A 25,711-nucleotide genomic window follows, 5' to 3' on the forward strand; every position below is an offset into this window, starting at 1 on the left:
GAGGAAGGGGTAGCAAAGCCTGTTGGAAAAATGGGGGCAAGGCACAGAGTACAGAACGGCAGCCCACATTGCCCCATTGCCTGAAGGAACAGAGACCTTCAGTGCTGCCAGCCACAAACATTCAAGAATGTGAAAGACATCAGGTTGTATTTGTGTGTGTACGGGAGGGGAGCAGCTGAGGGTTTGGGATTCTTGTTGGCTTGGAGGCCACGCTGCTCTGTCAAGTATGAACAGAGGATGTTTCTCAGCGAGACTCTGATTTCTCAGAGCTGGGAATATGACAATAAATTAATAATCTAAAAATACAGTTGGTAAATCTGTCGGAGAATTGAAACATGCTTTTTTTGCCAGGAAAGGACTGTGAATATTCACACCTACAGAGAAGAAATACACAGAGCAAATCTGCAAACACACCACATAGCATCCACCTGGAGAATTTTTTTCTTCAGCCTGTCTTAGTCCAGCAGTTTTTATGCATCTATGCGTATTGCCTGCTCTGAAGTCCACTTACATCCATACCTTCTACATGGCAGCAATCCAAACAGCTAAGAATGAACAGGATATCTTTACAAGCCTCAGCCAACACCAGCATTCACCAGCATTCCTGTCACGGACTCCATCCCTTCCTCACCCTCCCCTAGCATCCCAGGTCCCTACAGAGATTGGATCCCAGGTCTCCCTTGCAGAGATTGGAATCATCCTTCAGAAGCTGAAAAACCAGAAAAAGCTGTGCAGGATTTTTCACAAGCCTGCTCAACATCATTCTGCCATCAGTCCAGTCTTCTTCTTCCTCCTTAGTTCAGGCGGATAAAGCTGGATTTTTCTGGTTGCATGCTTGGCACTTCTGCATAGATCCACCATTGCCCAGATCACTTGCTCATCACAGCTTTTATTTTTGTAAAACATAAATCATAATGTGCCACGTGAGGGAAAGGCTCAGGAAGCAGAAGGCAAATTTGAAGAACCCAAACTTAATTGGCTTAAGCTGCCATTTATGCAATAGGTCAATGGTATAATTTGCAACTGGTTGGAGCAGTTAATACTGCAATATTCTATTCAAAGTAGTCTCAGTTCCTCTTCTTCTGCAAAGTCCTGCAGCATTTTCTCTATATTGAGCACAATGCTATAATCACACCACATTTAGATGTAGCAGGAAGGAAGAGACCTCTGGGTCTGAAGCAAAAAGGGAGGAAAATAATATTTGAAATTACCTGCTTCTGTGGTCCTAAAGTTTTCTACAGGCCATATCTCCAGCCACATCTGTATGCAGAAGGCATTGCTAGTCTCTAGAAAGTCCCATAGCCAGTCGTTTCACCCATTTGCAGAGTTACTTGAGTTTCAGGAATAACTCGAGCAAAAGACCTTTACACGGGTGTGCAGCTACCCACGAAGGCTGCCACGACTGAGGAGTTATTGGAGGGATTTGGCCAAGCAAGGACAGAGGCTGTGTGCCTGCACCGTCCCGCCTTCCCCATTTCTCTCCTCTCTCCTGTTGCAGTTGGCAGGCATTTGCAGTTCACAGCAAGTAGCAGAGAACCCAGTATTTGCTACTGCTGCCTAACTTAAGCGGACGTTGTTGCTTTTTATATTTCTTTAGATTTAGGTATTATTGTAGCTTTCAGCAACGTACAGACACACACACACACACAAATAATTAAAAACCAAACCCAGACCATACACAGTCTCTATGGTCTATCCATGTCCTCGAGTCTCACAAAAAAGTGCAGAAGATTAATTTCCTCATGGAAATTGCTGAGAGTTCAGGCTCTCCAAGTCAGTCACCACCCCACTGAACCAGAGGAGTGGCTGATCCATGGAGATTTTCCTTTTAGAAGGCACACTTATACAGCAAAACCCCTCTGTGTTGCAGGGACCTGTTTCTCCTTGAAGCTCTTCACCCTCATAGCTGCCTCTTTCTCTCTCCCAGTACCTTAGCAAGGGACTATTCAGCTGCGGAGTTTCTGTAGCACCGTGCATCATGGTGCTTTGCACTCAGATCTTCAGGATGGGCTTACAGGTCTTGAAAGCCTGCCTTTGCACTGCCCCAGATGTCCCAGATACAGAGCTTTATCATTTCCCCTTCCCAAACACACAATCTTGAACAAGAAAAAAAATTCACTTCCACTTCTTTTTAATTAGTATTTTGGTGAATATACAAAACCAAAGATCAAGGCAGCTGGCAAGTGTCAGGACCGGAACCAGTACACATTTGGAAAAGGCTTCACCTTAAAACGCTCTGTACAGGAGCATATTTCACACAACACATGTAACTGCTGAAGTGTTCACTAGGAAAGACACCAGATCAGTCTGGGCCAAAGTAAACAGCCTCTATTGAACTGCGTGAGAACTGTAACTGCTGATGCAAGGACTAGATTTGGTTCAGCAAGCTCCTTGCTTGCATTTTTCACAAGAGCTACTCGTTGCCATTATTTGCCATTTTCCTATGTGATCTGGGGATGTGGAAGGGGAGTGCACAGGGGATGTGACCATATATATGCAGGTAGCTGAAGCCAGAAGCATAGTAATCTAGGAGCGTGGGACAGCCGCTTTCACAAAGCCAACTACAGCACAGGACCCTTTGTGTTCTGCACAAATTCTAGCCCGCAGATGTGTGAAATCTTGTGTGAAGTACATAACAGCTTTTTGAAGGAGTCACTTGTTAGCAAGAGGAGGTTTTTCTGGACAGTTCTGAAGGTAGGAGCGCATGCAGTAGTTTCATCAGTGACAGGAGGTAGGCTTGAATATAGGCAGCGTATTGCTGAGGAGTGAGCTAGCCTTTTATTGGGCTTGACTAGCACCAGACTTTTTATCTGTGACATGTCTTTACTGCTGACACACTTAAACTCTGAGAGAATCTGCCTTATTCTAAGGCAAGGGGTGACAGAGACCAGGAATAGAAGTTGAATGCTAAAGTATATTAGAGAGGTCTGCAGTCTTCTCCCTTGCAGCATTCGTCTTTATCGGTCACAGGAGGTTACGGTTTTGCTCAACATAGCCCTTGCTGGAGCTTTTAGCATTATGATTTACATTCAACCTAGTTTTAGAGAGAGATTTTTCTGGAGCAAGCGTATATGGACATTTTCCTTTCTGATGTCATCACAGAACAAACCAGATCACTTCTTATCTTATGCTCCAAGGATTTCTTGCACATTGAAAGAAGGATTGTGCATCAGCCAGGAGGCATTAAGGCTGCAGAACAAGGGGCAAAGAAGGGACAAGAAGATTCTTTCCTGGAGTCGTCAGCTCTGTGTGTCAAGTTTTTGGAGGGGCAAAAGTATATATGGGAGAGGTAGTAGGAAAACTTCAAATCCTCCATGGCACAAGGAGAATGGAGCGGAAGACGAACAAATGCAGTTTCACGCGGTGCTTCAGGACAGTGCTGAGGACACCGGGCCTTCAGTATTCAATTCTGCTCCAGTAGAACATGGTACCAAGGAGGACGCAGAACTGAAACGACAAGACTTCTAAGTTTCTCTGCTCCCCGTTTCCTTCTCCCCACCTCTCCCCCAGCCCCATTTAGTCATACTGGTAGGAGAGAGCGACAGAAGTTCTTGATAAGCAAAGTCCGTTCAGGCAGAGGAAGCTTAAAGCTTTTTATCTGCACAGAAGCTTCACAGTGAAGAAAGAAGATATGTGCAGCCATAACTATTTGACTGGATCACTCAGCTCACTGGGGATTATCTGTCATGAAGCTGCTATAAAACTACAAATTCTTCAAACTAGAAACTGAATTATCTGTCATGATTACTGTTTAGATGATCCAATACCCTTCACAAAAAAGTATCTGCAAGCTGTGCTTGCTGTGTTGTATTGCTGAGATGGCAGCAGGCCACAGCAGGCTGGAAGGCCATCGAGCTCCTCTCCTGTGGAAGCCAGAATGGAGGGGAACTCGCAAATGTAGCCCTGTAAATTCTTCAAACTAGAAACTGAATTATCTGTCATGATTACTGTTTAGATGATCCAATACCCTTCACAAAAAAGTATCTGCAAGCTGTGCTTGCTGTGTTGTATTGCTGAGATGGCAGCAGGCCACAGCAGGCTGGAAGGCCATCGAGCTCCTCTCCTGTGGAAGCCAGAATGGAGGGGAACTCGCAAATGTAGCCCTGTTAGTGGAACAGGCTGCAGGCAGATTGGTGACGAATGAATAACTATAATCTAAAGACATTTTAAATGCGTCAGTCCTGTCATCGACCTCCACCCAGCTGGGTGTGGAATAGCAAGAAAAGAAAAGCGGAAATAAAGGCAAATATTAAGTACTCACAGTCCAGCAGAGGATGGCAAAACCAAACCAGGCAACACCCCAGGCATGTGTGTTCATTGGCCCAGAAATAGCGTCATAACAACCCTGTAAGACAACCGTGAATGGATCAACACCAGCTTTGAGCTTGTATTGCAAGACAACAAGCTTATCCACCTCTGAGAGAGACTGAGGTGGAATGCTCCTCTCCTATTGCAATTTGGGTAGCTTATAGGGTCTCAAGAAGACAAGCCGGAGCTACACTACTTATTGACAACTTGCAGATAGCTTACCTGTTTCTAGCACCAAATACAAAGTAGATCCATCTCAGACACTTCAAGGACAACTTTCTGTGCCATCCACTTGCCAAGTATACATATATAACCAAACACAGCCAACACAGAGTTGACCTTCAGAATCAAGAAGCTGCAGGCAAATTTGGAAGCTTAAACGCCTTCTAGAAATGCTTGCTAGTGGAGAAGTTGATGCTCGTGACCCAGCAATCTGTTTGAATAGGACAAGCTGGTCTACTGAAAAGTTTTACCTTGAGGAGGAGAACTGCTGACTTGCTCACTCATACTGTAGGCACTGATCTTTGGGCTAAGTTTGATTTAGCTACTGTCCATCTACATGTTGGAGACGTCACTTCTTACTGGTGGCATTGGGAGAGTTTTCTTAATAGTTCTCTCTCCAACAGGAAAGCCTTTATTACAATCTATCCTGTGTTCAGCAACATGGCCAGGACTCTACAGGTATTGCTTCTCCTCCAGAAACCTTTTGAACACCTATAGCTTACAGTGGAGGAGGAAGGCTATTCACTGTTTCCTTCCCTTCCAGCAAGGCGTTTTTGACCAACGTATGTTAACTGAAAAAAGCAGAGAGGATCTTACGTTGCTGTTATAGTAGCCGGGGACTCCAAGCTTGCAGCCATCGAGGTTGACGGGAGACTCTTTGGCATTCATGACACAGCAATTGCACGGCCAAGGGAAGTCGGCATCGCTGTGTGTGGTGCGGAAGGCGGACGTGTACTCCTGCCAGTCGGAGGGACCCCACACCCCACAGCACTTGTTCTGCGGGGCGAGAGAGAGGAACGGTCTTTATGGTCCCAGGTCACAGCCCTGCACATGGCTGGTTAGGCATTAACCACAGATTTATGGGAGAGATTTTTGAAGTGCCTGCCTTTGACAGTCTGCCATCTGATAAACGAGCAAAATGGGGAGTATGGCAGGACTTTCTCTAAGGTTCAAGGCAGATGCTATCCTCTTTATTACCAAGCGGCCCCAAGGAGAACTTGAAATTCCAGGGCTGCAGAGCATTTAGTAATTAGTGAGATTTTTCAGTGTTATTACTACCTGAAGCATGAGTTTATTCCATGTCTTTGTAACCCCTTCAGTCATCCATTTGTCATTGTTATTTACTGTATCTGACTTGTTATACCTCTCCAGCATTTGCTTCAGGAAGAGATTCGGAGTGAGCTACAGAAAAAAAAAAAACAGAGAAGAATGCAGGAACTATGTAAATAAGTGGCCATGTAAAGCAAATATAGAGTTATTTGGGGTGGGTTGGTTTGCTTGTTACAGTGTCTTGCTAGAGAACAGGAATGCTGCGTCTCCCCCAGTTTTACGCAGAGGAGACTAAAGAGCAGGATTTGAGGAGCAGGAGCAACAAAGACATAGATTCTTGAGCACGACTCTTAAGCAGGCCTTACCAGATGTCAGATCACAGGAGATGTGCAGAAGCTATGGGTTACATTTGATATGCTGCTTGGAACTAAAGCATCACAAGTCATTTCCCCCCCTTGCCAATATCTCCAATAACCCACGTAATCTTTCCCTCACAAGTAACATTGCCTGGGGCGATGCTGAAGATTTGTCTTCTGCATATGTGATAGATTAATCTGTAGGTGAAAGACTAAACACTGTATTGACGATCCAGCTAACCCACACTATTATTTCCTTAACTGCAAGGTTGCAAACATTTTAAAATGTTAAAAATAACAAAACTGTGTTAAAAAGAACAAAGTTATTTCCTTGATTGGAAGGATGACGTTGGAGACTTTCCTTGTGGGGTGCTACTCTAACTCAGCAGTAGTCCTTTGAGTTTACACTGTACCACCACACAGGCCATTTACTACGCTGAGCAGGACAGCCACATGCCCTAGGACTGCAGTATTTCCCAGCGCGGTTTCAAGAAAACATCAGGAAAGCAATACTCACAAAGTCTCGGTGAGTCGCTGCCGTGATGCAAGAAGCCATTTCAAATGCATAAGTGATCAGCATCAGAATAATATACTGTGGGAGAAAGACAGCAGAGTTAGCTCTTGGAGAAACAGTTAAACAGTTTCTTCCAGTTCTGTATTTTTCAAGATGAAGCCCAAAACCCTGCTCAAGGCAAAGGAGGCCAGGCTGTCCTAGTCTCCTCAGTTCTCTCCATTCCCTTGAACATTCATGTAGCCCTTCCCTGTGCTTGTTTCAGTTTGCAATCTGCTTTCTTGAAGGTGTATGACCACAATTGTTCTCCATCTCTCAGACAAGATTTCATCAGAACCTCATGGCATTAATACCACCCTGCCTCTGTAAAATACTGTAAAACCTGTAAAATACTTTGCCTGATATGTCCTAGAATAACATTTGCCCTTTTCATTGTTGCATCCCACTGGCAGTTTATGCTTGTTCCATGTCTCCTCCTTCCACTTCCACTTGCCAGCTACAAGCTTTTCGGCAAGAAGCTGTCCACTCCTAGCAGGAGAGCTTGTACTTTGGGGACACAGAAGGTGCAATATAGGGTGTCTTTCAGATCCTCCTGATTTTGCATCGTCAGCTTTCCTCAGCACTCCTACTTTGTGAGCAAAGATCCTTCATGAAAACAGATCCTGAGGATCACCTCTCATAGTCTATTTCACTGTTTCTCTTTCCTTCTCAGCACAGTCCCTTTAACCTTTCCCATATTTCCTTTGAGTTCTTGTGCCTCTATTTCTCCTCCCACATTTTATATGTTCTCAGATTCAAGGCATCTGTTTTCTTCTTACCCCAGCTTCTGCCCCTTTGTACCCTCTCTCCTCTCCTATACCACAGCCTTGGGTTTCAGCTAAGACACCAAAATTCAGAGTTAAGGGAATTCTCTTCCATCAGCTGTTTGATGGCGAATTCCCTGGCACAACAGTTCAGGTCTCTAAGTGTCTGCTGTTTAAAACAGGCACCCTGCCATCCCATATTAATCCAAGAGAGAGCCAGTTCCAGAGTTTTCAGTTCAACTCATCTTTAATGCAAGCACCAATTAAGTTTCACAACCGTCAACCTGAAGGACTAAGTAAGAAATCGTACAGAGATTTGTTCGCATCTTAACATTGTCCTTGGCTTATCCAAAGCTTTCCGTCCCCACCCCTGTAATTTCTGCCTGCCTGCTGATGTCTAATGTTCTCAACTGCACCCATATTTGGTATAGTAACACATACTAATGCCTTGTACAGAAGCCATTACTTATCAGCTCCTGAACTGAATCGTACATGACAGCTGAAAGGCAGTAAGGGGTGGGGAGAAACAAGGATCTAAACCACAACCCAGCTACATCTGATTGTAAAAGTGCTTCTGCATTGCTTCAGAGCAAGGTCAGAGTCAAGCCAGTCAGCTTAAACCTCCACTGTGGCTATCACCATTAATTCCCTCAACCTGGTTCGGGAGATTCTCATGCACGTGTCCTCACAGGAGTCACCTTGTGACCACAGCCATGGTCAAGAAGAACCTTTGGCTCCTCATCACTAATAAAAGCTGTCTTTGCTCAGTAGGTGATTACCAAGGTGAGCAGGGAAACTAAGGCAGCACTTTTTTCAGTCTGCCAGCAATGGGTGGGCAAACTTTGCTATACTTACCACCAGCAGCAAGGTCCTGTTGCACTTAATGACTCCAACGATGCCAAGGATAGACAGAGCAAAGAGTGCAAAGCCAACAAAAATGCCAATCCAAGCAGCAGCGTAGATGTCATCATTTTCTGTGGCTTCCAGCAGAGGGTAGAGACCATAGGGATCGGACACAAAGAAGATGCACTCTGCTGTGAGGGCAATGCCGCACATCTGAGAAGCACGTTTGGAAAGTCCATTAGATCAAGCTTCCCCAAAGAAATAGCAGAGACAGAAAAAGATGGAGACCGCTTTCCTTTCATTCAACTTCCTGCCAAACAGGAGCACTCAACTCCTCCTCTGCCCAACTCTACAATCTCTTGTATTGTGCCTTCACAGAAGAATTGCAGGCAGGACCCACCCAGCCTAGACCTGAGAGGTCAGGCCTGGGACTTGAGGAATGTTAAGAAAGAATTAACAGAACCTTTCCCATCACTATATGGAGGGAGGTGGCTGGAAAGATGTTGGTCAGCAGCAAGGGCTTGTCTGCTAGAACTCATGTTGGTCTTGTGGATCAGCCCCTGCGGTCCCTTGCTGTCCCCTCCCCACCCAACTGATCAGCTAGCACAGCTCTCCTTTACCCCTCCTCTCACGCTTTACTGGTCTATTTATATGTGGACTTCATACCTGAAGAGGGATTTCATGGCTGGGAACTGCTGTTTTAAGAAGTGTCATACTGGAAGGAAGCCTGCACCCATACTTGACCCACTTGACTTACCCCAATGACCACATTCCCAAAGACTAATAGACCCTGCAAGATGCGCATGCCATCATCACTTTTTGCCATCTTTAATTCTTCATGTAACCTGGGAAAAACCAGACAGTCTTCAGTTAGACCAGTATAATAGGCTTCACTCAGAAATAGAAATTATCTCTGAGGAGAAGAATAGACAGAACCTGCCAGCCTGTCTGTACACCTCCCACCCCTTGCTTCATATAGTTTCAGAGAAGAAACTTCCCCAGGTGCGAACCTGGTAACTCAAACACTCCTTGACACTTGAGCTACAGAAGATTGGGACCACTTTGGGGGCAGCCAGTGTCTTCGGCTCCCTTTCGGGTAGGGTTTTCATCATCACAATAGTACCCAATGCAAACCTCAGCTCATAGGGTTGCATTTCCACCTGGCTAGAAACACCAGCTACACCCGGATGGACAGGGGACAAGCTCAGTGCCCTCATCTCACTCCTCTTCCAGAGTCAGCTTTACCCCAGAGTACGCTATCCACCCCACTGGACCTTTCCTCTCGGCCAGCACTGCCACAGAACTGAACTGGCAACCACAGCACTTTAGCTGTACGCCACACACATACCTATGGCTCACGGCTTGGCAGCACCTTGCTAAGAGTAGCCCCATCTCCCCCTCCATGCCGGGAACTGGAGCTGGGCCCCCCGTTCCCAGTCAGGTGCAAGGGAGGGAGGGAGGGAGGGAGCTGCTCAGGCTGCAGCTGGCTCACGGGAGCCGGGCCAAGTGGCGTTCCCAAAAAATTCCTGAGAGCGATATATCCTGCAGGCTGGGGCCAGGCGCCCCGCATTGAATTCATCCCCTTCCAGAGAGAGCAGCATAAAGGCACTAGTCAGAGGTGTGAGACATCTTGGAGAAACAAGCCCAGATGCCAGCGCCAACGAAACCCTTCTTTCAAAGGGACGGAGCGCGTGTGTGCATGGGGAGGGGGAGGGAAAAAAAGCCCAACCCCGAGACAGCTGCATTTGCTGGGTGGTTAAGAAAATACAAGCCGTGAAAGAAAGGCTGAAGTGGACCCAACTTGAGCAGAAACAGAAAACAGCTTGAACACCCCTCTTCTCCTAGAGTACCTGCACCAGTGCCTTCTTTTACTGGGGTTACTGACTCTAGGATTCTTCAAAGAAGCTGTTGGAAAATAAGGGCAGACACAGCTGTCAATGAAGGGGCATTTCTTGAGGAATAGAGCGTTGTGGAACCTCTCTAACAATGCCACCTTCAGCCTCCTCAGCAGCTGCCCTTTTAGGGTAGGCAGGACTTCCAACAGTGACAGAGAGAAAACCAGAATTTCCTACCATCATTTCTGCAGTGGTTTGAGGGTTAGGCATGAGGCGTCTCCAGTGCTCTCACCATTATACCAGCAGCAGAGCATATAAGTATTTTCGCATGATAGCGTGAGTGGGAATGGCCATTATTTCCAAGGTAAGAAGCCATTTTTATTCCCAGCCAGGCTGTTGGAGGCCAGCCCAATACATCTGAAGCTGTATGGCTCTGTACTTGAAAATGGCAGGCTCATGAGGTCAACCTGAAGCTCTGTCCCTACCAACTTGTTGACCAACCAGCATTCCCGGGGGCCACATAAAACTGCCTCACAGATCAAATCTGGGTCTGGGCAATGTTTTGCTACATGTGGTCTGTAATACAACACTGCAGAGCCTGCCAAACCTGAGACCGACACTGGTCCTCTACTCATCTGAAAGCTGTAGAGACCACTGCTGGGCTCATGGACCTCCATGCTGCAAACTCCGGAGATTTTCGAAAAGCCTTTTGTTATTGCCGGCTAAGAGACATCACAAGTCAGGGGGCAGTCCAAAAAGCAAGGAAATCTTCCCTGCTCAAATGCAGGCATGTGAACTCTGACTACTACATGGAAAAACATGCCTGCTCCAGCTGCCATGGAGATAGCAGTGTTGAGTGTGCCATGTGGCTAGCATGACAGATGACACCAAGCGTGATTAATAAAGTCACAACCCTTTCCTTAACACCTCAGGAACCTCTTTCTCCTTCCCTTTTTCTCCTACAGACCCCCCTGCAGTGTAACGACAGCACTCACACCTTGTACATGGGCTGTCCACCCAGCCCATGTGCTTGCCTTCCCACAAGCTGGCTTTCTTCTCCTCCCTGGTAGGCAGGACCTACCTCGCTTTTGCCTCTCCTTGGGCAGGTATTACTGCAGGCATGCCAGCCTGAGAAAACAAGCCTCTTCTCTTGGGGCAAGCCCATCTCCAAGGATACTGTAGCTGGGAGGAAAGCTGGACACAGTCACCACCACACAGATATCACTGGGGAGTGGCAAACTTCTAGGCAACTTAAGGCTCTCCAGTACCTTACCTAAGTCCAATGGGATTGCAGGGTGGGGGGAAGCGGAGAGACTGGGAAGAGGAAAAGGGAAGGAAGAGCCTTTACTGTAGACCTATAAATGAATGAGTGTCATGATGTTGCCGTATTAGTATGAATTCTCCCTCTGCCTCCAAGTGATTGGCACTGAGGGAGTCCGTTTCTCGGTGTCCACTTCGTTCCCCTATGCCACGTGTGGCAATCCCTTGTCTGGCCCCTTCTCTGTCATAGGGGGTCTAGTATGGGCATCACGGATGAGAGACTGGGGAGGTGCTCCAAGGCCACGACAACACCTGGGCAGCTGGCGAGTTGACCCTCCAACGTACCTCAGAGGAGAAGCCGCCTGCTGCCGGCTCCTCACGCCTCAGAGGTAAGCTGCGTTAAGCAAGAGCAACTCGCACAGCACTTGGAGCAGGTGCATGACTACAGAGGCATAAGGCAAACCTTGGCCAGCTTGCCCGAAGCAAGCTGCACGCCGGTATGACTCACAACCACCCATGGGGTGTGACACTGGTAGGCAGTCCTCCTCCCAGCCCCTAGAGAGACAGGCGCCATGAGCTCGTGCCTGTGGACACAAATCAGTTTGGAGATAAAGGAGCCTTCTGTGTGGGCTGGTTAAGGTTAGTTTCACAACCTAAATACAGTTTCCTGGGGCTTCAGGGAAACTCCTGAGGAAACCTGAGCTTCAGCTGCAACCGTTATCCAAAATCTCCATACAAGAAGGTGGCCAGGTCCCGGGATTTCAGCCTTGAGCTTCCGTGTACCTGGTGTTCCTCAGCACATACCGGGCACCCTGCAGTTTAGCCGTGACCTGTCGAGTTCCCAGGTATTCAATTATCACTACCATGGACTTTGCTCCATGCTCCAAGCAGCTTTGGAAAGGTGCCTATTGCTCCCATTTTATCACAAAAACCTATGCCCCTCCTGAAGCACATCCTTCAGCCCTGGTCACAACCCAGACTGCAACTCCTCTCCTCTCCTCTCCCCCCACACCACCAAAACACTCCTGCCATTCATGGGGGTCCAGCTGAGCCTGTCAGAGCCCAGGAGCAGTGGTAGCCCTGCCTCCCCCGTCCCTCCATAGATTGCCCATGCCCTTAGAGCTTTCTTGACCTCTCCTCCCTTCCTCTACTCACAGGGGCTCTGCAAGACCTGCAGCACGACTGTGGCAGCCAAAAAGGAAGCTCCTTTCTGCAGAGGCTGGCTTCTGCCCTTGTATTTTAGGTGACCAACCCCATGCAGGCTTTCAAAGGAAGCCCTGCTCACAGCTGTGCCTGGATTCAGGCAGGATTCAGTCTCTGTTGTGCATCCCTCACACACATTGGGCTGATCGATCTTCTGAAGCCTCCACACCCTCTTTCTATAGATTGGGACAGGATTTCAGTAACCTTACAGACGAATGCCTCCTGCTTAGCCTAGTCCTACTCCATCTATAGCCAAAACAAGCCAATGGATAAGAACTGGTTTGGCATTGCACCATGCAGAAGCGGGTCCCATTTTGATTGCCTTGCGTTTTGTGCCAGTTGTCATGGTGGAGTCATGTCACTGTGACCAAGGGATGTCCAAAAATACCCCTGCGACCATCATTTGTTTCTACACCCTGCTCTTAGAGGTCTCTCAGCGTGGCGGCAGGGCTTACAGGGGCTTCACCTCACCTCTTGCTACGCTCCTTTGCTTCAGCGTCCCTGCACAGGGCATTGCATTCTCATCCCCCGGTGTAAGGAGGCAGAGACTAGGGACGCATTTGTTTTATTACTTATGGCCTCTGCAGCCTCCAGGCGCCTGGGCTGAAGGGCTCCAAGCCACTCAAGCACAACTAAACAAACTCAGCTGTGCAACAGCAGAAACCTTGTCCTTGCCGGTAACCGCCTCCGACGCAGAAGCCTGGGCACCACACCTCCTGCCCCTCGCACTCCCCCGGCCCCGGCGGGAGAGCGTGTCTCTACAGGCAGGAGCGAGATGCCTGGGCTGGGGCTGGGGCACTGACGGAGAGAAGCCAGCGGGCTGGAACTGCCGCCGGAGGTGCCGTGCCGGTGCTGGTGCCGGTGCCACGGGAAGCCTCCATGGGCCACAGACCTGCCCACACCCTGACCTGTTGCGGCCTCTGACGACGAGGCTTGAGAGTCCAGACAGCAATAAACCTACTTTTTTTTTTTTCAGTTGGCTTTAGTGGAAAATTTAGCCCCCAAGGGGCTTAAAAAGAAGGTAGTTTCCAAGTGCTTGGGACATCTTCAGAGTTACACAATTTTTAAGAGGATGCAATTAAATATGTTATTGATCAGTCGCTTGGACTCTGCTGTAAGAAGCCAAATGCTTTACAAGTGTCAATTCATCATTCGTTTACTTATTTTAAAGCAAATACCACCAGTGCACACAAAACCATACACTCCTCCTGCCCCGTCGGACTTTCCCCATCGCTCCACCTGCCCCGAAATGCAGCCGCCTCTGATAGAGAACAGCTTGTGCGCCAGGAGTCAACCCCACTCAGAAAAGGAAGAGCCAGCCAGTTATTTTGTGCTACCACGGGAGAAAAAATAAAGCAAAAACAAAGCTCAGCATCAAGCAGGGGTCAGAGACTAATTAAGTTTCCTTTCGAGAGAGATTGCTATGAAATGAAGCCTGTGTGAACAGTGGAGTGGCTGGTAAATCATCATCAGGCATAATTACCTCGGAAATAGAGCTGGGAGGTAGGCTTTTCCTCTCTCCCTCATTAGTTCAGCACAGCCGAAACAAGAGGATTTTTTCTTTTTTTGCCTTTCCTATTTTCACAAGTGAGGGGGAATTACAGGATTCATCTTTCTCTGCAACAACTTTTCTTTTTTTTTTTTACACTCAGATATATTTGCAACAGATTTAATTTTCCCGTTCCCTCCTCCCCAGTCTTTAGGAGAAAAAATATGAAACAAATTAAAACAGCCATAGAGAAGATGCAGCCTGAGGTAAGAAAAATGAAATACTTAATAATCTTCTGCAGTTAACCTTATCCAGGTACCAGACTCCCACATACTAAACACAGCCCAGGGACTAAAATAAAAACCATTAAACATAAAAGCTTCCTTTTCTCCTAACAGACATTTATCGCTCATGTGCCTCATTAAGAGGAAGATGATGACCAAAGCAAGGCACTCACCCCTCCCTTCTCGAGATGCTTCCCAGCAGAAATCCCGACCCACCTGCAGAGCCGCAAAAGCCCCTTTCTCCCACCTCCGCTGGGCTTTAAAAAGCCCAGGTTGCTTGAGGAAAGTGCTGTGTGATTGGTAGGTTGCCCATCACATGAGGAAAACTTTTTTTTCTAGCCAAACCTGTTCCCCGGTCCTCTGTGCGACCAGAGGGTGTCTCCTGGATTCTTAGATCGTATCGGAATGCCATTGTGCTGAAAACGCAAAGCTTTAAAGAATTTCTATTATTATACCCTCGAAAGGGTGGATGAATGACTCACTCGTAAAGAGATACTTGAACTTTAAAGAGGATAAGCAAGTTGGAAGGAAGTAAATATAAATATTAGGATTGCTGGACTGCTGTTTGAACATGCGTATAAGAAGAGTGTACTGACTAGAAAAAGAGAGTAGATGAATTTTAATGTTTTCATTTAATTACGTTGCATGGGGAAAATCCAGTGGTTTGGGTTGGATCCATTTTAATTTTATTTAGCTTGGGATGTTTTTTGGAAACAGAAGTGTAGGCGTTGGCTACTCTGCAAGACACTGTGGATAACATGAAAAGTGGGGAGACTATTGCATTTCCTTGGGCCCTTTGGATTTTTAACACATTCAGTCTTAATAAGACTGAGCAAAGTCAAGCACAGACATATATATTAATTGGCCTGTGATGAACTGAGAGGGGCTGAGGCTGAGGAGCACAGCAGAAAAGGAATGTCTCTCACCTTCCTCTCCCTCACCCATTCCAGTAGAAGTCTGCCAAAAGTCATGATTCCTGTTATTGGAACCTTGAGCAAGTCTCTGGCAAAAGCGCATGTGCTTGGGCTTGGTGTTCTTCATCTGCTGGTGCTAAAACCAGCCAAATGAATAATGGGAATAAGGGTAATGGGAGCTTCATGTTTTTAGAGCCCTTTACAAGTCAAAAGCAAACATCAAAAGAATATGTATGTATCTCCTTGGTAGCCATCCTTGCAAATACGTTGTGGGAAATTAGTGAGAACTGCAATAGCTCAACGTTTTATGGATCCCCCTGGTACTTGGAGACAACTGAAGAGAGATCCAGCTCTCCCATGAGATCCCCATGAGATTTCACCCTGAGGAAGGGAGAGTGCTTTTGGCATTTCCAGCTCCTTGAGGTATGACCGCGATAAGCAAAAGAAGACCCAGCCATTGCAGCCAGCCTGATAGAATAGACAGGGGCAAGAAATTTGTCATGTGGGTTCTAAAGAGTAGGGATGCAGATTTGTCTAGACCTAAATACCTCGGAGCCACTTGCCCATTATTTGTGTTCCCTACAAGATGTGAAGTCTGCAGTCGCTGCCCCATCTTTCGGCAGTGCTGGGGGGACCACGCATTTCACGCTGACCGGTGTGCTGGGGTCTAGGAAGGCAGGCTCCCATCGTCACTGCCGGACACTGAGAGCAGCTGGCAGGGGGATAAGCAGTGCATCTCTTGAGCATCACGGCCTGGCAGGTCACGGGGCAGCGGTTAGACACGAGCCCTGCCACGGTGAGACACTCCACCACATCTCAGCTAGGACGAGAAAAGAGGCAGCAAGTGTGGAAATGCTGTTTTGGGAAAAGAAGATGAGGAAAGAGGAGAGAGGGAAGGGGAAGCTCTTAGTGAAGTCCGTGGTCTTGCCAGTCACCAGTACTGAGAGCAGCTGTTGGGAGAGAGCCCTGATCTCTTGCTGCTCCGTAGCCCTGTCTGGGAAGCTGCAAACAGGCATTAGCGTGAATCCTCGTTTGGGCTGGACGAGTGGGTGAGGCCGGGGAGGGTGGTATTCAATCCCAAGCTGCCGTCACCATTTGGCTGCTAACAGCTTGTTGTCAATCTGGTTTAGTGGGTAAGAATATTTTTTGGTGATATCCGGAGACAAATTTGGTATTGCGAAGGAGAGAGTTGGAATGGGGCTTTTGTTTGTTTGCACTTTTTTTGGTGTGTGTTATTAAGGCAGGGAGTTTGCATGAATTTGTTTGCGGAGCAGAGGGTCAGAGAGAGACCTTGCCTGAGCAAGGGAGTGCAGCAGGGCTGACAAACCATGCGGTGGGAAGCCCAGGTGCCACCATGGGTACTTCCAGTGGGGTGCCTGCAGCTGCTTTAGTCTCCCCTGTAGGTCTGCATCTGTGCTGACATACTTCAGATGAGAACGTGCCAACACTGCTATATAGCCAGACCTATACATTCGTGCAAGCTCTTGCACTCGCGAAAGCTACAGACTCACAAGCGCACAGACCCCCTCACAGAGCCATTCCCACGCACACATGTATATACACATGTACAAATCCACACGTGCATGTGCTTTCCTCATGTGTATCCAGACATAGGTCCACATACACGCATACCTCTGTTGTGTGTGGGTTAAAGGCAAAGCGCTGGCTTGGGAGTGAAGACACCCTGCAATTCGGGGTTTCATCTGGAGACACAGTCAGATGCTGAGGCCGCAACCTGGCCCATTTTTAGATGGAGGTGGAAAATGAAATTTCTCAGGAGATCTATCACTTGACTATGGCAACATGCTTTACGGGTGACATGGCAATGTGAGAACATGTCTGTCACTAAGTGTGCCGTGGCTTTTCAAAATTAGCGTGGGAGGGATGCTGGAGGATGCCCAAAGAGAGAACAAAGACGCTGAAAAGGGCTGAGTAGATGCTGTAGGTAATTCCAATGGGCTGGCCTTGCTCCTAACCTCTGAGAATACTTTCACATCCCTGCATCCTTTGAATTTCCTTTCTTCATAGCATGGAAATAGCGATTTAAGACAGAATGCGAGAGGGAGGAATTAGGGAGGGAGAGAGGGAGAGAGCACACAGGGAGGAAAAGGAGGTTATGGCCAAAGCAGCAGGGTCCCAGGAGTAATTTCTGTGACCGCCTCATGCCAGCATCACGAAAGAACTGCCGCCATCCAGGAACAGGAGGCTCCTAACTGCATTTGCAACGTTGCACAGGGAGATCAAATCTCACAGTTAAGGGAGAGGGCTCAGGAAATCCCACATCCCTAGCGGTGCGGCTGCAGCGTTGGCCGAGCCCATGCACAGGTTCAGCTTGACACACACCACGTGTTTGTCCCAGAGAGTGGGACTTTTTTGATGAGCATCCCTCCAGCGCACGGCAGCAGAGCGCAGCAGCACTGCCGGGGGCGAGGCCGAGCATCCCTGCTGCAGCGTGCTGCAAAGGCCCTGCCCGTGAGCGGAGGTGCTGCCGCCTTTCCCGGCAAAGTCCCCACCTCACCGGCCGGGTCAGCGACCTCCCCCTGGGGGCACGGCTGCCAGCAGCCCCAGCCCCAATTCCTGCCACCCGGATTTGCTCCCGCATTCCCGGGAGGGCTGCGAACAGCTGCTTCCCGGTCCGCAGTTCGACCTTCCTTCCCTCAGCCAGATTTGGGTTTGAGGCTCGCGCCTGCCACCCAAGCCCTCCACGTGCCATGGCCGGGAGCCAGCTCCTGCCCGGAGGAGAAGGGAATTCCTCACGGCCGCCTCCTCTCGCATCTCGGTGCATCCATGCGGGGGGCGAGGATGTGGGCCCTGGGGGACAGATGCCCGCTGTGCCCCTCGGGTTTGCAGCTGGCCTGGCCCCGCGCCAGCCTTGCCTCCTCCCTCCCCAGCCGGGTTGTGGCTTTTGCTACAGCTGCCTCCCCCTTTCTGCAACGTTTTTGCCCTTTTTTTGCCACTTCTATACCTCTCAACCTCAAGATAGAGAAATAACTGCGGGATGTGGAGAATAAGTAAGTGAACACCACCTAGGGAGATCAGGGGAGAGCAACTTTGTCCCTGAAAATGTTTACCAAACAGTGCTGAGTGTGGGGAGACAAATGGCATACCGTTAGCAACAACCACGGGCTAATTATAGTGGGTTAGGATAAACCACTGGGTTGCTGGGCTAGCCACACCAGCTAAGCCTGCAAACATATAGACTGAAAAGCAGAACTGTATGTATATATTTAGTATATTGTGGAATGCAGTAAGTAACTTCTTTCTAAAACCTCAGATACCTTGGTGAAGAGCGTTACAGAAAACCCAGATACAGGCATCTTTGTGACACCGGTAATCCTGGTATTTTGCATTTGGCAATGCATAATCCACCCATGAATATGGCATTGCATATTGCATTCATTCCTAAGAAGAGTGCTATAAAGCACACTCTCAAGGATTGGGGTTTCTTAATATTTTGGGGAAGGAGGGGAATACACCTTATTTTTCTAATTTTGTAGGGTAGTTTTATTCATGAGCTTATAACCATGGCTGTATTTTGGTGTTGTTAAGACTTGCAATTTTGGGCGTTTGCATAAAGCCCAAGCTACTGGAATCATGTGATTGCATGAAAATCTGTACTTTCAGCCTTTCAGAAGAGACTGTTTCTTCTCCTTCTGACAAGCGAGCAGGCAGAAAGGACACACAACTTGGAGGAAGCTGCTCTGTCTGGTAAAGAACTCGGTTCAGGCTGGGAACTGCTTCCCCAGGGAGTTTTGGACTAGTGCTCATAGCGAAATTTGAACATGTGGGTAAAGGCAGTAACAAATTAAATATTGGTACCCCACTGCTAACAATTAGGCCAGCTGCTGTGGCTCCCTTCCTCAGTGGTCTCAACCCAAAAGCTTAGAGAAATAGTGGATGTTTATAAAGGCTAATCTCTATTGGCTGCTACTACTGTTAATAAAGACAACCCTCAGGGTGCCTTCTTGTATACCTTCAGAGAGATTTGGGCCCTAAATCTCCCTCTAAGGATGCCTCTTTTTCTCTGCTGCTACTAAGGAAACTGGTAGGAGAGCCTCATCACAGGCCTGAGGCTAATTTCTGCAAAGGAAAACCCAGACCAAAATATCTGCATCTCAGAGCTGCTGATCTCACCTAGGTCTTTCAGCAACCTACAGGTCACATTTTTGTACATGCAGAGACCAGAAGATAAAAGAAGCACGGAGGAGCCTGGGGGAACCCCGAGGTCAAGCCCTGCCCTGGCTCCCCTCCCACCGGCAGGAGTTTCTCCTGGTGGGGAAGGGGAGCAAAGCCCTGCAAGAGTGGTGCTGCCCAGCCAACGCCCTTGATGGCGTAGAAGGGTCAGTAAGTGGAACGTGGCTTCCTCTTGAATCTCATCTTCAGATGACGGCAGCTCAGCCTGACCACAGAGCGGCTAGAAATCTCACTGTGCCTGGACAAGGATTGCCTGGGATCTTACAAAATACATAGCAGGAGAAAAGGCTTTTGAGAAGACAGAAATTTTCTGCTTGTGTTTTAGATAGCTCCTTTAAAAGGCTGACAATGTCCAGGGGAGGTCTGCTAGAAAGTGTCTCCGTATTGCTCTTGGCTGTGAATTTGAGGACTTTCTGGCCTCTGAAAGACTGCAGATGCCAGTGTCGATATATCTATTAGGATGTGGTCCCAGGTCCCAAATTACCTTGGCACTGTGATGGTCCTTTGGTGCTGGTGGTTCACTTGAGTTTCATCTAACAGACTGGGAATAAGCTGCTCTGTCTGGACCCAGTGACTGCATTGCTCTTGCTGATGGTTAAAAAACTTCTCCTCCAAAATTCCCTGTGTCAGTCACAAGCCACAACATGGTAGAAAGAAGAGGTTTTGTTTGGGGACCTTTACTGCTTGTTTGCAAGAGGCGAAATAAATTTGTTCACATTAATTGTTCCAGCCCATTATTGCAGGGTGTTTGGGGATACATCATTCCTCCCAAATCCATCCTACCTGCCTCCTCTGCATTAGCTGCTTCTGATCTGGGAGGCTGTAACAGTGGAGCACTGCCATCTACATACGGTTGCCTGTCACTATCTAGTTTCCAACACACTGGTTTTAAGTCAAGTGCTGCAAGCATCTCTCTGATTTATCTCAGTATCTCCACCATCCACCTTGCCAGAGGGCTGCAGCACCTAAGAGAAGGAGGGAGGACAATCAAGTTAAAGTTGCGTGGCAAGAGTCTCAGCAGCAGGAGGAAAGGGGAATAGCAGAGGGGTGTTGGCTGGTGCGGTGCTTAGGAGCATTGGGATAGAAATAAATAGCGTGCATGCCTTGGGCGAGTTTATAGCGCTCCTGGGGTGACAGCCTCTGCCTTGGCAAGGGTGTGGTTGATGTCTCACACTGACTCATTGCTTTGACAGAACTGTAGGCACCGGCCAATATTCTTCGTCTGAAACTCTCTATTAAGGTTTCAGTAACTAACTTCTCTGAGAAGTCTGTGAGGTTCAGACCCTGCCGTGCACCTGGGGTTTGACCTAGTCAACCCTGTATCCAGATGTACCTGGGTTTTAGTTTCAGGTGGGCATGGATGGAGCTGTGCTTTGGGCCATCAAGCCCTTTTAGATGGACCTTTTCTTCTCTGCTTGTAGCTACTCGGCGGCTGGACCTAGCTTTTGAGTTAGTCTCCCTGCCTCTTTAGCGAAGGCTCAGCCGGTCTGTGCTGCCCTCTCATGGGTACACATAGGAAGGTTAAGCTTCACCCTTCGTTTTTTTCAAGATGCTTTTTAACCTACTACTCCAGCGCCGGTTTTTAACACACCATTTCTGAAAAGCCCGGAAAGTTTATGAACAACTTCTAAGAGGTCTCTGAAAGGTAACTACGAAAAGTAATTCTGTCTATAGTTGTGCTGGTCTCCGCCCAGCTTTTACCTTTCTAAAGAGCTTTGCTCTTCATTTGGAAACATTTAGACATCTAATAGGGCAAAAAGTAGGGAGCTGTTGCTCCCAACAACAGGCTGAGCTTCTCCCATACGCACTCCTATCTGCCGTCAAGCATGTATCAGGAACATGGCATCATACCATGGTCAAGGAGTCTCTCAAGATAGCTCAGTTATGCTACCAAGGATTCAAACAACAGGGCCAAAAGCTGGGTTCTCCAACGAGCAGTACTTGCTTTCGGTACTGTGGGGTTTCAGCAAGCTGGCAACACTGCCCTTCCCTGAATCTCCTTGCAAAGAGGCAGGATATTATGCTAGACCCAAGGGGATGCTTAAACAATAGCGGGATAGAGCAGGCATCGCTCTGCTCTTCAAAGGGACTCCTGTGGTGTTCGTGATCTTTATGCAACTTTGAGTTACTGTTAAAAATCTTTGGCTCTCTGACCACTTGCTTGCATTTTAATATAACCTCCTCCCTAATGTATAGTCATCTGTCCAAACACCAAAAGCTCCTCAAGGTGGGAACTTTTTTTCTTCAAGGGCTGGTATGACATGCATTTTTCCCATTAACAAACAAATGTGCTATTCCACATGTTTTTATTCACCACAGTTTTCTGTTTTATACCAGAAGGTAAGCTGAGGGATGGGAAGGAGGAAGGACAGAGGTCACCTCTTGTTCTTACAAACTCCCTAATTCTAATATGCATCCTGGCTCCTAGTTTGTAAGGAGTCTTTTTGAGTGTTGGAGCAGGTGATTCCAAATAAGACATTTGCCTTAAAGGCCGGTAAGTTAACAGTGAAGTTGTCACAGCCAGTGTAAGCTGGGTGTTGCACTCCCTTAGCTACATTGCCTACCTTTTTACTTTGCAAACTGTACTAGATAGCTGTGCACTTTCATAAGTCCAGCTCTGTGTAGCCCTGTGTTCTTCCATCTCTTGCCACTTTAATGAACAAGAGGTTAAGCAACAACAAATAAAGCAAGTGAGTCCATGTCATAGTTTGTTTCTTCCTTGGTATTATTTCATTGCAGTTTATGAAATGACACCAGCAAAGGAGGGTGAGCTCTTCCCACCTGGGAGAGGAGTTACACGGCAAATTGGGATGATAGCCTTGAGGGAGAAAGAGCGAGCCACTTCATTCATTCATACCAGGCATTTCTAATACAGACCAAGTACCACAGTGTCTGCAGTCAGTTCCCAATCTTGAATTATGTGTATAGAAATCTCTTGGGATTGCTTTGCCTATCTTCAGCTGTTCTGCAGTGACATTCCAGTCCACCACCTTTCCCCAGGAGAAGGTGGCAAGTGACTGTTCATCCAACCCATGTCACCTCAACAACTCAAAGTTCCCCTTTCCATTTGTGTATGTTGAGGCATGGCCATGAACTTTTGGTGGTGCTGCTACGTCAATACTGTCCATGAAGGCAGTCCCAAAAAAGGAATGCAGCCATGGATATTCATGCCTGACCTTAAGGGAATGTTTCTTCTTTTTCTTCTGCATTTCATCTGGCCGAAAGAATGGTCAAGAGAAGCTTTCCCTTGAATACAACCTGAAGGCACGTCAGACAGGGTTTTATCAATTTGCCGTGGTATATTCCGTTTCTAAGCACTCCCACATTCTCCAGTCTCCAGCTTGAGCGCTTCCTTGAGCTAAGCTCTTTGTCGGGCTTTACCCAGAGGTTAATTTCTTCCATTTTCAGACATGCAAGCCCTGAATAGTTGCTGCTGTCTACCTTGAGTTTCACATGATTGTGAAACTTTGAAATCAATGGCATTAAACTAGCTTAAAATTGGTGTTATGTAGCAATGATTCATATCCAGTGAGTCACAATGAAATGTCTCATGCTATATGTAGCTGGCCATTAAAGAGCTATCCTGCTTGTGCCCTCCACCTAACTAAGAAGCAGAGCAGAGTCTGTGTGAACTTTCCAAAGAATGTTTAATCAGCAGTTACAATATTATTTATTTTTTATAATTGGTCAAAGGCACTACAGAGGCAACTTCAGTATTGCTTGGGGCATATGAGTCATTTTAAGTTCCGTATAGAGATGGCAGAAAAAAGAAACTCATGTTTTGATCCAAGACACCTATTTCTCGGTGAGTACACTTTCCTTCTGGTTGGCCCCTCTGCATCCTGCTTCTGGGGGAGTACAAATTTCACAACAGAAACAGTCTGTGCACCATAAGACCATGCTATTTGGCAGCTGAACTGGATGTCATGGTTCTGTACCAGTCCATGGATCAACAAAAAAATCTCATCTGTGAAAATACTGTACTTTGCCCAGCTCAAATTACAGGGGAAACACCCTTCAGAATTACAAACTATCTCCAACCTCCCCACCTTCCACTCCATGACCTATCCCTATCCATTAGAAGCACACAGCAATACACAGGTGTGGGTAAAAAAACCAAAACACTCTTTTAAAAAGAATGCACTTCAGTGCACAGACATCTCCCTCATGGAGAGGAGAAAGAACAAACAACAGATGTTAGTCACGTTGCTTAGCACACTACTGGAGGGCATTCAAATATCCTGTGCCTAGTGTGCTATAAAGACTTATATGGAATAGTTTCGGTTACACACAATGTTAATTCCTTCAGAGCACCCAAGGCAAGAAATCTAACAACAGTTTAATGTCATGTTGATAAATGTCCACTTATGAAGAAGAAACATGGATCCAATGGTTTGGGAAAGAAATTATGAAAAAGGGACAGTCACTCTGGAATTAAGACTACAGTAAATGTTTCCATTTTAAATCTAACTTTTCTCCTTTTCTTCACCACAGAAAAGCCTTCACACACACAAACAACAGTGGTGCACTAGTGCCTTAATGTAAGGTAGAATTTTTCTAGTGCTAAGATGTATTTTTCAGCAAAAATCTGAAGCAAATCAAAAAGGACAGCTGTGTTGCATTAGCCTAAATACAATAATCTGCACACCTTCTGGAGGATGGTTTTTTGTTTTCATAAAACTAAGTTCCTGGATTTTTTTTTCTTCAGTAAATGCAGTTCAAAATACAACCTAATCATCTGAGAGGCTTGAGGAGAAGGAAGTGACATTTCTCCTCAGACAGCTCATGGTGAGTTCCCCAATATTTCTGGTCAAAGCCCTTGCTCAGAGCTCATCAACTCCACCCGAAGTCTGTGAAAGCTGAAGGGTTGTCCTTGGCCTACTGCCTTCCACAGTCTCTTGCCATCTACACAAGCCAATTGCAGGCCCCCACACAGCCATCCTGAGTGCAGCCACGTTCATTTCTATACAACTGCTGCTCCTCAAAGGAGAGGGACCTTGATCCTGAGAAACAGAAGACAGCTGCTCTCTCTTACATGTACTGGGGAGGACTTCTTGCTACCATGCAGCAACTTTGGTAGCATGAGATAACGTGGCCAGGCCACCAAAGGAAAATTTTGGCCTTGGTATTGCTGAGGAACTCTGGGTAGGGCCTCTCTTGCAAAACTTTTGTCATCTGTAAGAAGACTACGTTCCAGCTTACTTCAATTTATCTGAAAGAGAAATTAAGGATCTTTCCTTGCATAACTCCCTTAATGCTGACATGAAGTTGAGGGCATACACCTATAGTCCGAGAACATATTACAACTCTAAAGTTTTTCATAAGTAAAAGAGAACAACAAAATACAATACACAAATGACAGAGACAGGAAATTCACAGCTAAAGATGTAACCAAAAGCACCCTAATCCTGTTCTACGAGAAAATTCAAAGACATGCCAACCCCTCCACCTCTTGGGAAAACATGCTGACAAGTGACCATAGAGATGAAAAGGCTTCAGCTGGTATCTTCGTCTTCCATGTATTTCCTGTTTCAGGAAGTGCATTAGCACTTCCCTTACATTCACAGCGCACGTATGTACAGGGCCACTTATAAATTCTTGATCAAAAATATATCAGGCTGAAAAACAATCACTCTTTCTGTTTCATTAAGTGTCCAATTCTTCTAGTCGCTGAAGATAAGTAGGGCTTTCAAAGCACCTTACTGCTTTAGTGGGACCTAAATGCCTAAGTCTAATTCAAACCTCTTACAAAACCCATGAAGGTTTTATCTGAATCTTGAGCCATCTTTAGGTTCACAATAACCTTGAAAACCTTCCTGCCTTATGAATGACAGGGGTGCTTACCTGCCTTTAACCTGGGAACATATGATCTTTTTTGAGAACCTTGGATAGAAAGGCAACTCTTCTCAGACACAGAATTTGTATGCCAAATACTTGCCTCTGTTATTCCCAAGCTTTTTGGGCCCAAGCTCTGCTGTGGAGTATCACACAACCTAATCATCAAACTTTTAGCTGAAAATAGATAGATGGAAGATAAGTTTCTATGGTGCTCTTTTCATAGCCATAGAGACAGTCATTTGGGAATAGGCTACCATCCGTCATGAAATTAGAGCACTTGCCTAAAAAAGAGAAAAGTCTGTAGTGACAAAAAATTTTCTGGCACCTACTGTACATACACATGAAATGAAGCCAAAATAACAGTATGCTCTGTTGCACATTTTCAATAATCTTCAGGCAAGAGACAAGGAAAAGAAAGACAAACTTTCTTTACAGGGTGGAAACAGACACTTGCATAGTATGAAAATGAGGATTTTAAGTGTTTTGAGAATCAAAAGCAGTTCAAATTACGTGTTTGCAAAGTGTACCTTGACTCTGAATTTCCTGGGCTACCAGTGCTTGTTTTTTGTTTGTTTAGTTTTATTTACCTCCCACATTCCTG

General features: G+C 46.8%; 1 protein-coding gene across 1 annotated transcript; it reads right to left on the reverse strand.

Moving 5' to 3' along the window:
* Positions 1–3,396: 3,396 nt before the first annotated feature.
* Positions 3,397–8,931, reverse strand: UPK1B (uroplakin 1B). The gene is made up of 7 exons (XM_009579261.1): positions 8,851–8,931; positions 8,106–8,306; positions 6,454–6,528; positions 5,590–5,712; positions 5,128–5,307; positions 4,262–4,345; positions 3,397–3,447 (listed from the first exon to the last, which is right to left on the reverse strand). The coding sequence occupies exons 1-7, from the start codon at positions 8,917–8,919 to the stop codon at positions 3,397–3,399; spliced, it is 783 nt and encodes a 260-aa protein (XP_009577556.1). The 5' UTR covers positions 8,920–8,931.
* Between the last annotated feature and the right edge of the window lie 16,780 nt (positions 8,932–25,711).

This window comes from Fulmarus glacialis, unplaced genomic scaffold (assembly GCF_000690835.1).
Source record: "Fulmarus glacialis isolate BGI_N327 unplaced genomic scaffold, ASM69083v1 scaffold13566, whole genome shotgun sequence".
Taxonomy (NCBI): domain Eukaryota; kingdom Metazoa; phylum Chordata; class Aves; order Procellariiformes; family Procellariidae; genus Fulmarus; species Fulmarus glacialis.

Coding starts and splice junctions, on each gene's coding strand:
- UPK1B (XM_009579261.1), bottom strand. CDS start 8,919: ATGGCAAAAAGTGATGATGGCATGCGCATCTTGCAGGGTCTATTAGTC. Junction 5,308..5,589: donor GGAATAAACTCATGCTTCAG/GTAGTAATAACA, acceptor CTCGCCCCGCAG/AACAAGTGCTGTGGGGTGTG. Junction 3,448..4,261: donor TTGCCATCCTCTGCTGGACT/GTGAGTACTTAA, acceptor TTGTCGTTTCAG/TTCTGCGTCCTCCTTGGTAC.